Source organism: Tachysurus vachellii, chromosome 8 (genome assembly GCF_030014155.1).
Source record: "Tachysurus vachellii isolate PV-2020 chromosome 8, HZAU_Pvac_v1, whole genome shotgun sequence".
In the NCBI taxonomy this organism is placed as follows: Eukaryota; Metazoa; Chordata; class Actinopteri; order Siluriformes; family Bagridae; genus Tachysurus; species Tachysurus vachellii.
Window position 1 is genome coordinate 21,661,843 of NC_083467.1, and position 16,236 is coordinate 21,678,078.

A 16,236-nucleotide genomic window follows, 5' to 3' on the forward strand; every position below is an offset into this window, starting at 1 on the left:
ATTAATTCTTTATACTTCTCCTTATGTTTACCTTCTGCTCTAGGTTTATGTTCTGTAAAGCTGCTTTGAGACATTGTCCATTGTAAAAAGCGCTATACAAATAAACTTGAATTGAATTGAATTGAATGTTTTGAATTGTGGTGCTGCCACAAAACTGGCTGTTTAGATAACCGTATCAATGTCCAGATGTGCAGGTATTCCTTATAAAGCGGACAGTGACTGTATATGGAGATTTTTAATAGGGCTTCAGAGGAAACACACACACACACACACACCATCTATGAAATATAAACAGCTGTAATGCGTAATCAAACTATAACTCATTCTAATGCAATATTTAGTATTTTGCTTTAAGAACTTTGCACTAAACTGAGTTAACTGATTTCCTTTTGTTTCTTTTGTCTGTGCTCGACTTAACAACTTTTGTCTGTGCTCGACTTTTCTTTCTTTTGTCTGTGCTCGACTTATGCAACATCTTAACAATTCTACATGAATGAAATTAATAACCAGAGAGAAGGCTATATATGAAAAAAATGTCTATGGAGGCTCTCTGACCTAACTATTTTACCAAAGTTGCATACGATTCAAGTCCATTCAATCCTCCTGAGCCTCCAGGCAGCCTGAGCTACAGTATGGACACATTATTTACACATATGAATGTTTTTTTTGCATGAACTCACGCGCAAGAGAGAGTTTACAGGAGCTGCTGACAGAGCCTAATACGTTTGTGGCCACACATTCATAAAGTCCTGCGTCTTTCTTGGTGGTCTTCATAATCATCAGCAGTTGTCTTCCATCAGGGCAAGAGATCACATTCATTCTTGGGTCAATCTCCAGTGGCTTTTTATCTGAAGAATCCACAATCATAGTTGCATTACACTCCAAAATAACATTAACATTAATAATCTCAAAGTGGGAGGCACTGTGGCTTAGTGGTTAGCACGTTCGCCTCACACCTCCAGGGTTGGGGGTTCGATTCCCGCCTCCACCTTGTGTGTGTGGAGTTTGCATGTTCTCCCCGTGCCTCGGGGGTTTCCTCCAGGTACTCCGGTTTCCTCCCCTGGTCCAAAGACACGCATGGTAGGTTGATTGGCATCTCTGGAAAATTGTCCCTAGTGTGTGATTGCGTGAGTGAATGAGAGTGTGTGTGTGCCCTGCGATGGGTTGGCACTCCGTCCAGGGTGTATCCTGCCTTGATGCCCGATGACGCCTGAGGCTCCCCGTGACCCGAGGTAGTTCGGATAAGCGGTAGAAAATGAATGAATGAATGAATCTCAAAGTGCCTTTTAAATAACCCTCATTGTTTCATTCTCTGCATTTTTGGCTAACAGGGTGAAATATGACTTTGTGCTGATATTTAGCATTAGACAGTGTTCTATAAATATCTGCAGTGCATGTGACAATGCCGTCTCAAAATCTATAAATAGAATCCATGATTTAGCCCAGCAACACAATGAAGCAGCACCTCTGAAAGAGCTGGATTCAGTCTTACAATTTTAGATAGTGAAGATTTGGCTGATTATGTTCCAAGAGGTTTGTATGGATTGTGCTTAAATGTGTAATAATTTAGATCAAGGGCCATGGTGTCTGATGGACACCAAACCACCATCATGGTGTTATTCTGAGGAATTTCTGGCATTACAGTACAAGACTGTAATGCCAGAGGAGTAAAAGGAGTAAAACTACAAATGTGAAATTATAACTGTCACATTAAACACTGTTTAATTTCAACACACACGAAATTCCAAGGCTATCTTTATCTTAAACAAGACGTTAATGTACACCAATACATATAATATACATCAATTCAATTAAATTGCTTGTTTTATTTAATAGATACAAAATAAATCAATGAAATTTATTGTACAAAATTAAACATTCCGATTATTATTGTAAATTAGGAAATGTAATGTCGCTCACAAAACCGGTAGGGCACTTTAAATCGCTCGATCGATTAGTTAGATAACGATTTTGTCGAGGCGTTTTAAAATGAGTCAATTAATCATCACATGCTAATATTACATTTGTTTGGTATCATACCTTTCATCCATGTGATACGTGGGTGAGGACTGCCAGCAGGCAAGCAGCTGAGAGTGACAGGATCTCCCTCAAGCAGAACATGGTCCCTCAGTTTGATATGGAATACTGGAGGGAAGTCTATGAAATAAGTTGTGAATGTGGCATAAATAATCATAATTCATGCAGCATGTTTGAATACATAATTCATAACGATAAGTGCAGAGTTTAAAAAAAAAAAGAAAGCAAAATTTGACCAACAAATCCAGACAAGGTAAAAAAAAAAAATAAAGTTCCTGGTTCATTTACTCAGTTTGAGATGAAATTTAATTTTGCACAACAATAATTCAATGACTGTCTAATGAACAAAATTACCTGAGGCTGTCCGGGAATACTGGCGAGAGCGGAGCGAGCCGTTCTCTCTGGCTATAGCACTAGGTATGTCAGGCTGGGAAATTGTCTTATCCCTTCTCCCTCTGGTTAGGCCCCATCGATCCCATCGTGATCTCCGTTCAGTCTCTACACCTTGGAGGAAATTAACACAACACTCGGAATAAATCTCACGGTAGTTGAGTAGGCTGGTATAAATTCAAGCTTTTGTTGGAACTATTCATGGTACACCTTGATTGCTTGATTTATTGATAGTATTTACAATTTATGATTATTAAGCCAAATATACTACAGAACTCTTCAGATATAACAAATGGTTGGTCATTTACTTCATAATAAATCTTACAGAATATCTGAATACATTTTTATGTAACATACTTTTGATGGCTGACTCTGACTGTATGCTGGACATAGAATCCAAAGACTCAGAGGAGGCCCCATTGCCAGTCTGGGAAGCTAGCTGATTGTGTGGGATACCCATCCGCTTCAGACTGCCTCCCTCTGAGGTAGAACGACGCAGTATAGACAGCAAAGGAGTCTTTTTAGTTTCTGACTTTTCTTTTTCATCTTTTCTTTCCTCAGAATGACTCCTGATCTTCATGGATATGCCAGCCACTGTGTTACTGATCTTTCTACGCATGGCTAGCACAGGGGACTCATTTGGCTTTTTGGTTTCTGGCTCTGGAGGTGCCTCCGGTCCTCCATCCAATCTCATCATCTCTACTTCCTTTTTGTCCTGTGACCCTCTCCTACCCAAAGCCCAAGATAAACGTCGTCTTGGGACATCTTCTTCTTTGGGCTTTTCTTCATTCTTCTCAATTAGAGGGGACCTCTTCAAGCGCATAGACAGTCTTCTCATAAAACCTGGGTCTTTTTCTGCTTCACGGAGATCCTGAACAGACTTGGACTTCTCCTCCAGTTTTTTATGTACAAACTCTAAAGGTGCACCAACTGGTCCTGGGCGATACATCTCTTCTGTAATCTCAGGAGCAGCTGTAGAGGGTTTTTCTTCTGTCTTTTGCCATGAAAGAAGTTTCAGCCCACGAGTGAGAGACGAATCACGTTTCTTGAACCGAGCCTCAAAGACCTCCTCTGAGGCAAGATCCTGGATTTGACAAGACTCTCTATTCGGAGAGGCAAGTGTGGGAGTTTTGGGTGGACTTGGTCCCTTTGCTGGTTGTTCTACTGATGCAACTCGAGAGAAAACTGCAGGATGTTCAGTGGTTTGTTGAGTGTCTATAGAAGCTGTAGAAGGTGCTGTTGACATTTTTGTAGATGCAGGGATGGCTGTGTGTTGGCTGGGTGGTTGTAGGGATGGAACTATGATGGCCTGCATGATACTTGCATATGCGGATGTCCTTCCATCAGGAAGTACAGTTAGTACAGGGGGACTGGGGGTGACATATGTTGAGAAAACACTCTGAGGGTCCAAAACTGGGGAACCCTCACTGGTAACAGTGGGTGTATTGACCTCTGATGATTTAACCGGTTCCATTTCTTCATCAATATCTTCGTTCTCCATTTTAGGGAAATAAGGTTCCCGTTCTATTACAGATTCTACTAGTTCCTTTTCCTCTCCTTCGTCATCTTCTTTAATCTCCTCTACTAACACTCTTGGCACCATAACAGGTGTCCTACATTGTGGGACTTTCTTAGGTTCTTGAACAGTTTCCTTTAACGTGCTCATATCTTTCTTTTGTACTGCATCATCATTGGACTTCTGATCATCACCTTTCACTAGAGCAGCAATGTCTTTCTGCTTAATAGAAATTTCCTCATGCTTAATCTCCCTGACAGGTGATGGTTCTTTGTCTTCTACCCTTATCTTTGTCTCCTGTTTCTTTGGTTCAGGAGTAAGTGGTTTTGGGGTAGTGGGTCGTGAATCTGTTTTGGCTGGCTCTGCAAGAACAGACATAGACACAGCTTCCTGCAGGCGGCGCTGCTCAACCTGGGCCACAGGTATCTCTAGAGGTGCCCCAATCCTTCTGTGTAGTGGCATAGGCTCATCATCACCCTGGCTGAAGGAAGCACTCTTGCGAAGCACTTTGGTCTTTGGAATGTCATCTCGAGGAGTGTCACTGGATGCTGCCCGAACTAACGGAGGGTTACCCAGACGAGGTCCCCGTATAAAGCACTTATCATCACCCATGCCCAAGGTCTCCAGCAGGGGGCCTCGAAGGCCACTCATCTTGTTGTCCACAGAGCCTCCTCTGAGAAGTCTTTGTCTCATCAGCTCCAGTTTCAGGGCATAATCCTCTTGGCTCAACTTGCCTGCTCCTGGGCTTGGACTCCTTCGTGGCAGTTCCATAGACACAGACTTTTTAAGGATTCTTCTACCTTCTGTGGGACTCTCTTCAGCACCCTCCTCTGGCTTGATATGGAGTTGTAGGGCACTATCTGCTGAGCTTCCTCTACGAAGTTCACCTCTACAACGTGCTCCTTCAGGCTTGTCAGACTCCACACTTGAACCTCGGCGGAGGGGTCTTTTTAGCTGCTCTGCCCTCTTGGACAATTCCCCTGGTTCTTCATCAGAAGACCCTTTTTCATCATCAACTGTTGTCCTCTTCTTTGCTCTACCTCGCACATCAGCATCACCAGCTTCATGTAATTGCTCACACTCCATGGGCTCAGGCTTTTGAGCCATTGGTCCTGACCTTTCAAGGTTGCTATTACTCTTGATTATTTCATCATCCCCAATAATCTCATTCAGTGACATTCTGGAGCCTGAGAACTCCATATTCAGAGGCATGGGTATAAATGGCAATTCATCAATGTCTTCATCAGAGTCTGATGAAGAGGATGGTGGTGGTGAACCTTCTTTTAAATGCCGTGGGACAGCTATGGAAATATGACTTGAAGAGTCATCCAACAATGCAGGTATTGACCTCATGACCATTTTGGACTTGTAGCTAATAAGTGATCTCTGTAAATGGTTTAATATTTGTTACTATACAATAAAAATACCAAACAATAAAGCGAATTATAGAAGGATGCAAATAAAATTTCTAAGTTTCTTTTCTGACCTGCCATTTTCTTCTTAACAAGAATTTTTTGAGGGATTCTGTGCTGATGCTCTTTCCTTTATTCAGCATCTAAAAATAAAAGAAGACAGATGTCTCTGAAATTAATTGTAATCATTATTTATCATGAGGAAAAAAAAAGAACAATAACTGCCACTAGTATATAATTATATGGCATCATGGTGCATATTCAGCACACTGATCGTGATTGATTACTGATCGTGATTGAATGCAGTTTGTACAACATTCATTATGATACTGAATTTGACTTTATCTAGTTAACTGTTTGCTAACTTTACAATGTAATAATACAAGAATAATGAATGACAATAAATAATAAAAGTTAACTAAATTGAGATGTAAATATAGGGTATTTCTCTTCAGCTTTTTGCAAATTTATATAAAAACTCAAGTTTTTAATTTTTGTTTCTTGTAAAAGAGTCGATTCATTAGAGTCGATTCTGACAAGTTTAATTTCTTATTAATTTCTTATATAAATATATATATATATATATATATATATATATATATATATATATATATATATATATATATATATATATATATATTTCTTATTAATTTCTTATATATATATATTTCTTATTAATTTCTTATATATATATATATATATATATATATATATATATATTTCTTATATTAAATTCTTCTCTCTTTTAACTCTTTCTCCCTCTTACCTTGAACCATGGATGACGTAGACAATCACTGGTATCTGGCCGACTGCAGAGAAGATGATACAAGATGACATTAAAATGCTAAATATTCAATGAGTTATTTAAAAATAATTAAATAATGACTTGTACAGATAGATTTAACAGTACTTTGTACTTACAGTCTGTCAGCCACTAGTAATTTGATGACAAATCCTTTTGCTTCATGGCAGAGATCAACAAACATGCTCTCCTCGAAAGCCACATTGTAATTCCTGATGTTGAGCACTGAGGTTCGGTCATTTTCTCCCGCAAATGGAGATACGCCGGTAAGACTAAATGAAAACGAACCTTTGCTTAACATACATGCATATTTTTGAGACACTTTCCAATTATACTTAAAAATGGTCTGGAGCACAAGAAGTCAACCTACCACAGATATGTCAAGACGCCTACCGGCCTGGGGAGGAAAAAGAAAAAGGTTCAAGTTAGCATATTCATGACATTCTACCCTGTACACTATATTTTTATTCTGAGATAAGCACTAGGTGGTTTACCAGATGTCAGTTGCCTTGGAGACTGGTGTCTGGTTTACAATCTCTGGGGCAATAAATTCTGGAGTACCATATTTGCAATACTGTGGTTCACTGGGTGTAAACTTCACCGCGTTTCCAAAATCACAAAGCCGGATCTGATCGCTGGAATGGTCAACCATGAGGATGTTGTCAGGCTAGAAGTGACAAGAAGAAGAAGAAGAAGAAGAAGAAGAAGAAGAAGAAGAAGAAGAAGAAGAAGAGAAAGAAAATTGTCTTACATGATTAAATGATTTCTCAAATTCATAGTTGCACAAAGGATCATTATATACAAGAAAATACAGAATGTATCTGAATCTGAATGTATCAGTCAGTGTCACAATAAAACCCATTGGAAGAACTGATTTTGAGAGACTGATTTCAAAAGATTTTTAAGAGATTGTAGATAAAATAGAAAAACAGCAGACAAAGAAGTCAAGAGTCTTTGCATTATTATTTTAGCCATATATAGTTGGCGTAGTAAATAGTGAAATGAAACAGCGTTCCTCCAGGACCAGTGCTACATAAAACAAAACAGAACTAAGTGTTAATGTGGAAAACAATGATTTATATCCCAGCTGTAATAAAACTGTATCAATAAATAAAATTGTTATACACCAAGTCAAAGTTATATACCAGCAATGACAATAAAAGGAAAGCTCTCTAGTATATCATGGTTTATGACATAAAAAAAAATGTGCAAAGGCATCAGCAACGTCATGAAGGTTTGCTATATACAATAATAGACTCACCTTAATGTCCAAATGCAAAATGTCATTTTGATGAAGATAGTTAATTCCCTCCAACACTTGTCTCATGCTGGAACGAATCTATGAATTAAAAAAAAGAAAGAAAGAAAAGAGTCGGATAAGCGGTAGAAAATGAGAGAGATAAAGAAAAGAGTACAAAATATAAATACAAAGTCTTAAAAAACACGACTCTTGTGCTGAACTTTAGTGTACCAGGTAAATACATCTCTACCCCTGAAAACGATCTTTCTTACAGAATTTATTCACACCTTAATCTAATTGACTATGTGTTTTCCGCATGTGTATCGCTATGTGGCTCACCTCGGCCTCAGTCACTGTTGACTTCTTTGTTAACCTTTCCAGAAGCTCTTCATGACATCTTCAGGTAACTGTTAAGGGCAAATACAGGTTCCTAACCTAAAATTGCATGATATTTGTGTGTTTGTGTGTGTTAGTTAAAGTGAAACAACACTGGTTGTTATTCCACCTAGCCTAGCAACAAATATATAAACAGATTACTATTACACACACACACACACACACACACACAGCTGCTGCAGTCTTCATGCCCCAGGCCACATTCATTACAAAAACAAAGATAACAAGGCCTCACATTGTGGCCCATAAATGGCTTCATTGCAAACACTGTTTTTTTTTTTTCATGTCTTGCTATCTTATCTTGCTACACCATCTTATAATCTGTTCTTTTCTATTCTATATTGCACTTTGTACATTTCATTGAACTGAAATCTACAAAAGTAGTTCCTAACACCAACCAGAGGTGATTATTTACCAATAAAATCACATCCTGATCTAAGTGTGTTATTCCACCTATACCACAGGACTCTATAGACAAAAGTAATCCATGAGACGAAAAATAGGACCAATCGATGTTAGAAAGCAGCACTGAGCACTTCGTCCCGAAATGGTACATAAAAATACATAAAAAATAAAACTTCAGCAAATCGTCAATGCTATAATGTTATGAAATTACTCTGTTAAATAAAACACATTAAAAAGCTCTGAACTCATGGGGAAGTCGTAGCCTAATGGTTAGAGAGTTTGAATCCTAACCCTAAGGTTGTGGGTTCGAGTCTCGGGCCGGCAATACCACGACTGAGGTGCCCTTGAGCAAGGCACCGAACCCCCCAACTGCTCCCTGGGCACCGCAGCATAAATGGCTGTCCAATGCTCACGGTGTGTGTGTTCACGTTGTGTGTGTGTTCACTGCTGTGTGTGTGCACTTTGGATGGGTTAAACTCGAATTCTGAGTATGGGTCACCGTACTTAGCTGTATGTCACGTCATGTCACGTCACTTTTCAACTATCAAAGCTCCTAAAAAAATGAATGAAATTAATATGAATAATATTTCTTCTTTTCCTCTTATGGGCAGAGACTTTTTTTCCTTATAAGGCAATTACTTATTATTGTTTACATGACAATTCTTTAGACAGAATATATTTTATCTATCACTGGGACTGAAACACCAGAAAGGATACATCTCAGTAATGATGATGACAGCGTTCTTTTTTTCAAAGGCATCATGGAAGTAAATGATCCTTTCGTGGTCAAGGTGAGACAAGATGTTCATTTCCCTCAGGGCTGAGGCTTTTCTCTTGGCTCGAGCTGAGATGAACTTGGCTGCATACTCTCTTTTTCCCGCCTTGTGTGTAACACGCTTCACATACGAGAAGGCTCCTCTGGAACAGTGTGTAAAATGCACAATTAAAATAAAATACAAAAAATCTCTGTGGAAGTGCTATGAAAAGCTGGGAAGTGAAATAGAAATTTATTTTCCCTCATAGCAGCAGGTGGAATATTGCCCGTGGCTTTAATTTACTACATCAGAGGTTTAAAGCTTGTTGGGGGATTTTTGAGCAGGTGAAATCATATTTCAGTGATGATAGAGTGACGCTGTGGAGGGACGGAGGTGAGAATCAGTCAATATTATCCTGTAAATGGTCTGTGAATTGGCGCCAGGGAAATGCACATCAAAAGAGACATATCATTGAGTCAAAAAAAAAAAGAGAAGATGATAACATTATTCATTAACATGCTATATATTGACCTTCATAATGCTGTCAGACAGCAAGATGAATATGTAAATTGTTTCAATCCAGAGGCGGTTCTAGAGGCGGGGACACAGGGGCCCTGGCCCCTGCTGAAATCTGATTGGCCCCTGATTGGCCCCCGATCCATCAATCATCGACGAGAAGAGCAACCGGAGAATTTTTCACAACGATCACAGATGCAATTCCACCCCCAAACAATTGGCGGCACTCGAGCGTTTAAAAAAGGAATGACTGTCGAAACGTATTTGCACCGTACTCATTCATTCATCTTCTACCGCTTATCCGAACTACCTCGGGTCACGGGGAGCCTGTGCCTATCTCAGGCGTCATCGGGCATCAAGGCAGGATACACCCTGGACGGAGTGCCAACCCATCGCAGGGCACACACACACTCTCATTCACTCACGCAATCACACACTACGGACAATTTTCCAGAGATGCCAATCAACCTACCATGCATTCAATCCCAGACTATATTTACATTCGCAAATCAGTGCTTATCAGTTTGCAAGCATTTTTTCATTGTGTGAATTTGATATTAGAACAAATAAACCCGCCCCAGCTGGGAGCTGTCAAATAATAGGGGAGAGGAACAAGTGGTGGGAACAAGCTCTGACTAAGTTAGGTAAAAAATCAAGGAGGGAGGGTAAATATTACTGTCTATTGTTGCCTTAATTGGTAGTTGTCTGGCTGACACATAGGTCCAACAACTAGAAACAGAAAAAAAAACCTATTAGCAAAACAACAAAAGTTACTATAGCATGAGATAGTTGTTCAAATTTCCTCGATCTAGATGAAGGTAGGACAGCTAAAACTGTCACTACACAGGCTTGTGAAAATACTGATCTCAACACAAAGATCTTGATCTCTATCTCTCTCTCACTCACACATACACACACATACACAGTGACGTAAATGTTCAGTGTGTTGTACGTGACTTTACTACATCTTTTGATCATGTACTGTTTCTCTGGTTTTTGCTTGCTGTATTTCCCTGCATGTTTTCACATCTTTTCTGATGATGATTTGAATTTGTAACTTTTCTGACACATATCAGTCCCCATGCTCACACAACATGCAAGTTACCTTGTGGTTAAACATATCTAGGAAAATGAAGATGCGACCAGGTTTAAATAATAAAGTTTTTTTTACAGGTTGAATTAGAATGTATTTATGATCAGAAATGATCAGGTCAATGTTTTCAGGTCTTTTTGTGTGCATGTCTGTTTGTGGTGTGTGTGTCCGCGTGTATGTGATGGTTTAGCCGCAGCAGCATGTATAGCATCTACGCCAGGTGTCTTGTATCTTGTGTTTGTGTGTCTATACTGTATGTGTGCGTTTGAATGCACTACCCACAGGCAGATTAGAATTACAGACACACAGTCTGTGACAGAGAATAGAGTGCTGAGCAGAAATATGGCCATCCTTCTATTAACTCATCTTAGAACTAACTAGTTTCTACTACTGCACTGTCTGCCTCTCTATCTATCTATCTATCTATCTATCTATCTATCTATCTATCTATCTATCTATCTATCTATCTATCTATCTATCTATCTGTCTGTCTGTCTGTCTTTCTTTCTCTCTGTCTGTCTGTCTTTCTGTCTTTCTTTCTCTCTGTATGTCTGTCTTTCTGTCTGTCTTATCTGTCTATCTATCCATCTATTTGTCTGTCTTGTCTGTCTGTCTGCACTGTCTGTCTGTCTGTCTGTCTTTCTTTCTCTCTGTCTGTCTGTCTGTCTGTCTGTCTGTCTGTCTGTCTGTCTTATCTGCCTGCACTATCTATCTATCTATCTATCTATCTATCTATCTATCTATCTATCATCCATCCATCCATCCATCCATCCATCCATCCATCCATCCATCCATCCATCTATCTATCTATCTATCTATCTATCTAAAACAAATAACCATCTTCATGCCAATGTAATGTTTATTTTGTTTGTTTGCTTCTGTAAAGCTGCTTTACGACGATGTCAATTAAAATCGCTATACAAAATAAATTCTATTTAATTTGAATTATGCCCTGCGATGGGTTGGCACTCCGTCCAGGGTGTATCCTGCCTTGTTGCCCGACGACGCCTGAGATAGGCACAGGCTCCCCTTGACCCGAGGTAGTTCGGATAAGCGGTAGAAAATGAGTGAGAGTGAGTGAGAGTGAATTGAATTATAACAACAACATATTATGGGTTGCAGAGTTGGTTATGTAATAAGCTTGAAGAATATTTTTGTTAATCATTATCTATAGATTCATTTCAGTAGATTCACATCATACAATGGTTAGTTTCTATCGTGAGGTTAAATGTATTGATATCTAAAGGTAATAAAAATGAGCCTCTCACTAAAACTCCAAAGCTCCTAAAAAACCCCCAGAACATTTCAGTACAATGAAGTAAATATCCTCTGAAAATAAAGTCATGTCAGAGATAAATAAATTTCCTCACACTGAAATGAATTAAGACCACAGCCATCCACAGACATTTGTCACTAACGCTTTCTTGAATGCTAAAAAGCACCTGATGATTCAGAGGGGCTCAGACAGATCGTCAGAAAGAGCCGACGGAGATGATTCTCCACGGCTGTGGTCTGGCGTCTACAGTCATTACAGAGAAATGGTGCGTGTCCAAGCGTGGCTGCAGGTGGATGACTCACCTCCCGATTTCTTTGTGCACGTCATAGTAATCAGTGAGTCGTCGCATCCTCCTCAGGATAGACTCCTCATCCTCCATCGGATCATCCTTCTGCTGTTTAGCTACAGACGCACGCAGGTAGAAATATGAGTACATATACAAAAATAGGGATATGCATAATCACAGAGAAAAGTCTCTAACTAATAGAAATCATTTTTAGGTTTAGAAATGATTTAGATTCAAATTTAAATATAGATATTAGGTTTAAATTGAAATAACCATAAATGGAAATATCCACGCTTTTGTTCGATTCCGTATTTACTTATTATTATTCCATAATTATCCCTTACAATTAAACACAAATAATTTTTTTTTATAAAATATTGAATATAAGAAAACGTCAATTTAACTATTAAAATGTTTAAAATGAATGGTTAAACAAGTTTAAAGTAACAGGTTTCTGTTTTTTAAAAGCATAATTTAAAGAAATGCACAAAATATGCTAAAGTAGCATCCGCATCCATGCTTAGAAGACAATGATCACTAAAGAAATTTCGAATTTCTTTATCTGCTATTAATATTGAAAACCTCTCCCTATAGTCTTCCTGTCTATTGTTTAACTTCGTGTTGAAGTGTTTTCTGTACATTTACATTTGTTACAACCTAGAAGGCAAGATGGTTGCATTAGAAGTTAAAAGTTTTCTCATATTGATGCCAGCATCGCAAGAGATTTATAAGTATTTTAGTAACTTTTGAAGCATTTAAATGATCATATTTCAGGTTGAGCTCTAGCTATAGTGGCTACGATGGCTAAAAGTGTAGTAGAAGTTTTATTAATATCCTATAAAGTGGTTTATCTGAAACAATGTCAAAAATCTCTCACCGAAATGACAGCTGTTGTGTGATGACTGTTGGGTGTTGCTTTAAATACTTGTTTTAAAAATGTATTATTATTTTTACACACACACACACACACACACACACACACACACACACACACACACACAGTTATAGAGCAGGAATCATTCTGTATGTTGTGGGCAAATACTGTATGTAACAGGACCTAAACTCGAGTTCTGTAATCAGAAACGTGAACTTTAAAGAACTCGTACTGGCATGGACAGTGAGCTCAGCCTTGCAGGTAACAGAGCCGGCGATGTTCTTGGCAGTGCAGGTGTAGACCCCAGAATCTTGTGGCTGAGTGTTGAGCACGACCAAAGAGCACTCGTTATCATCATAAACAAAGGTATAATGGCTTCCCTCTGATAGAAGGATGTCATTCTGAAAGACAGCAGCAAACATTTTAGGTAAAGATTTGAATGTCACACACTAAAATGTGCAGTATGTCTTTTTTTGTTTCGTTTTTTTTTTAAAAAAAAAGCTCTTCGTTAGCTCTACCATATTGCATCGATTAGCTCTAAATGAATGAAATGTTTAGAATATTGTTTAGTTTTATTGAAATTCGACAGATTTGCCTTGACTCCACTTGTGCAGACTTCGGCTGTTAAACACAGTGAGTCATAGAGTTCGCCCTGAGGCACAAGCTGAAACATCCAGTGGTATATTTAATAGCATAAATTAGCATGCTTAAGAGAGCGTGGGGATTCTCCATGGGAAGTGAGGTGGGTGTAAGAGATCAGTCAGTGAAATAAAGAAGGCAAGAAAGGCAGAGAGAGCTAGCAAGACCACCGAAAGGAGTCTTTAAGGGCTAAAGAAGAAAAGGAGCGAAAGAGAAGAAGAAGGAAGGAGATTTGGTTTCTGAAAGTGACTTAGCTTCAGCTATATATACATATATATATATATATATATATATAAAAAAAAAACAGGTAGGAAAGATTTTGTTACATCTTTACAAATGAAAGGTTTCTCTGTTTTACAAAGCAAGGGGAGATTGTCCTACATCGAGCACAGAGCACATTTTATAACATGAAATGCTTCCTGAATTCTATTACTACATTTGCACAAAACCATCAAACCACAACTAGTAACATGAGAATGGTTTTCTACTTTTGAGGGGAAAAAAAAACAAATACCAAATAGTAAAAAAATGATCTACCTTATACCAGAAGATGTCTGGAATGGGTTTCCCTTCCACCACGACAGCAAACCGAGGTGTCTCACCAACACTTACATCCAGATCCTCCATAATTGACTCAAAAGTTGGGGCAACTGGAATCCATGGAGCAAGAATCAAGAAGAAAACCATGAAATATTCATTGACAAAAATATCATAGTATTATTTTAGAGCATTACAACATAGCAAAATGGCACAAAGTTGTCAATATGAGTAGATGCTGTGTAGCTTTGTGTACCTGCCATCTCCAGAGTGAGGAGGCAGCAATCAGACCCGTATGGATTGCTAGCAGTGAAGCTAAGTGTTCCCACATCACTACTCTTCACCTTACATAGCTTTAGTGTGTGCTGGTCATCATCAGGCATGCTCATCTCAAACAACCCGGCTCTGTTCGATAAGGTCGCGCCTCTCCTGATAAAAAAAAAAAACAAAAAACAAAACATCAACCGGTTTTACCATAGCACCAATTTCCTGTAGTGTACCGAACATTCTCATGTATTGTTTGAGTATAGTTCTATTGTTTAAATTCTAAATACTATGAATTTCCTTGTGCTGGAGGTTCCTAATCAGAAGGTCGGGGTTCAAGCCCACAAGCTGCTGAGACATCTACGTTGGGTCCTTGAGCAAGCCCCTTAACCTCACCTGCTCCAGGGGCGCCGCACGATGGCTGACCCTGCGCTCTGACCCCAGGCTCATAATAGCCTGGGATATGCGAAACGGGGGCAGTCGTGGCCTAATGGTTAGAGAGTCTGACTCGTAACCCGAAGGTTGTGGGTTCGAGTCTCGGGATGGCCACGACTGAGGTGCCCTTGAGCAAGGCACCGAATCCCCCCCAACTGCTCCCCGGGTGCCGCAGCATAAATGGCTGCCCACTGCTCCGGGTGTGTGTTCACTTTGAATGGGTTAAATGCAGAGAATGAGTATGGGTCACCGTACTTAGCCGTATGTCACGTCACTAACAAAACATATTTTTATTAACTTTATATAGAGATTGTTGTTGCCATAGCAGATCGTCTGATATATTTTTTATATTTTGATCTCCCAAGTATTATATATACAAATTCTATTTGTTTGGTGGAAACAAGTGACAGACCATTATCTGAGGTTGTATTGAATCTGGGGTTGGATAATAGATTTGTTAGAGATGACACCATGATCATGCAAAACATAAAAACATGCAAAAGTAGAAAGTCTTTAAAAAGAGGCTTGAAAGAGTTAAAATTATTGCTCAGGCATGTTAATATTTAGAAGCATTTAAAAAAGGCAAATTTGAATGAGTAATAGAAATTTCCCTACAGAGGTATGACCCGCACCATGTCCTCTCAATTAAGCCTTTCACTGAAACCAATTTATGTTCATTTGGCTTAGACCTGAAATGACTTATTATGTAGCGTGTTAAAAGTAGTTTTATAGACCCAAGGCATATTTGTATAATTAAACAGGTGACTCACATCTTCCAGGTGACAGCTGCATTGACGTGGTTAAGAGTGACTGTAATGCTGACCGACTGATTCTCCACCACAAACACCATGTCTGGCTTGTCAATAATGACTGGGGCCGCTTTAAGATAAGGACCTTCAGGAAAAGATATAAAAAATTGGCATCATAGTGAAATAACTTTCATTAATATAGCTCACTAATATGTTTGTCTGCGCTTACCTCTGTCTATGAGCTGTACTGGGTCTGTGGCCAGAGATGGCTTGCTAAAAGCCTTGCTGGTGATTGACAGGATCCTAAATGCATATCGTACACCCTTGGATAGTGAGGTGACAGTGTAGGAGGTCTGCTTTAGGCTGGACGCAATTATAGTCCACTGTATAGAGCCCAAGGCCTGCTGCTGGACAGCATACATCAAGGTGCTGGGATCTGGAGCCACGAAACAGATTAAAACAGCATTTTCAGGCCTTTCTTGGTCAGACCAATTTGTACTGTATGTCAAGGGTCATCAAGTGGTGGACCACTGGCCAAACAAGGACCAAGTGAACTGAACCGAGTACCGTTACAAATGTAAAAATGTATAAATGCAACGAATAAATGCAACAGA

At 39.1% G+C, this 16,236-nt stretch overlaps 1 protein-coding gene across 6 annotated transcripts in view; it reads right to left on the bottom strand.

Moving 5' to 3' along the window:
- spegb (striated muscle enriched protein kinase b) overlaps positions 1-16,236 on the bottom strand; it is a 91,653-nt gene that overhangs the window by 8,202 nt on the left and 67,215 nt on the right. For all 6 annotated transcript variants that reach the window (XM_060876907.1, XM_060876911.1, XM_060876909.1 and 3 more), the window contains 18 exons: positions 15,852-16,058; positions 15,644-15,767; positions 14,431-14,603; positions 14,175-14,287; positions 13,231-13,399; positions 12,141-12,240; positions 8,916-9,116; positions 7,737-7,794; positions 7,419-7,496; positions 6,652-6,824; positions 6,528-6,554; positions 6,277-6,429; positions 6,122-6,164; positions 5,430-5,498; positions 2,785-5,329; positions 2,392-2,541; positions 2,041-2,157; positions 681-848 (listed from right to left, as the gene is read on the bottom strand). In XM_060876907.1, coding sequence (XP_060732890.1) covers positions 681-848; positions 2,041-2,157; positions 2,392-2,541; positions 2,785-5,329; positions 5,430-5,498; positions 6,122-6,164; positions 6,277-6,429; positions 6,528-6,554; positions 6,652-6,824; positions 7,419-7,496; positions 7,737-7,794; positions 8,916-9,116; positions 12,141-12,240; positions 13,231-13,399; positions 14,175-14,287; positions 14,431-14,603; positions 15,644-15,767; positions 15,852-16,058 — 4,668 coding nt within the window. The remainder of the gene's footprint in view (positions 1-680; positions 849-2,040; positions 2,158-2,391; positions 2,542-2,784; positions 5,330-5,429; positions 5,499-6,121; positions 6,165-6,276; positions 6,430-6,527; positions 6,555-6,651; positions 6,825-7,418; positions 7,497-7,736; positions 7,795-8,915; positions 9,117-12,140; positions 12,241-13,230; positions 13,400-14,174; positions 14,288-14,430; positions 14,604-15,643; positions 15,768-15,851; positions 16,059-16,236) is intronic.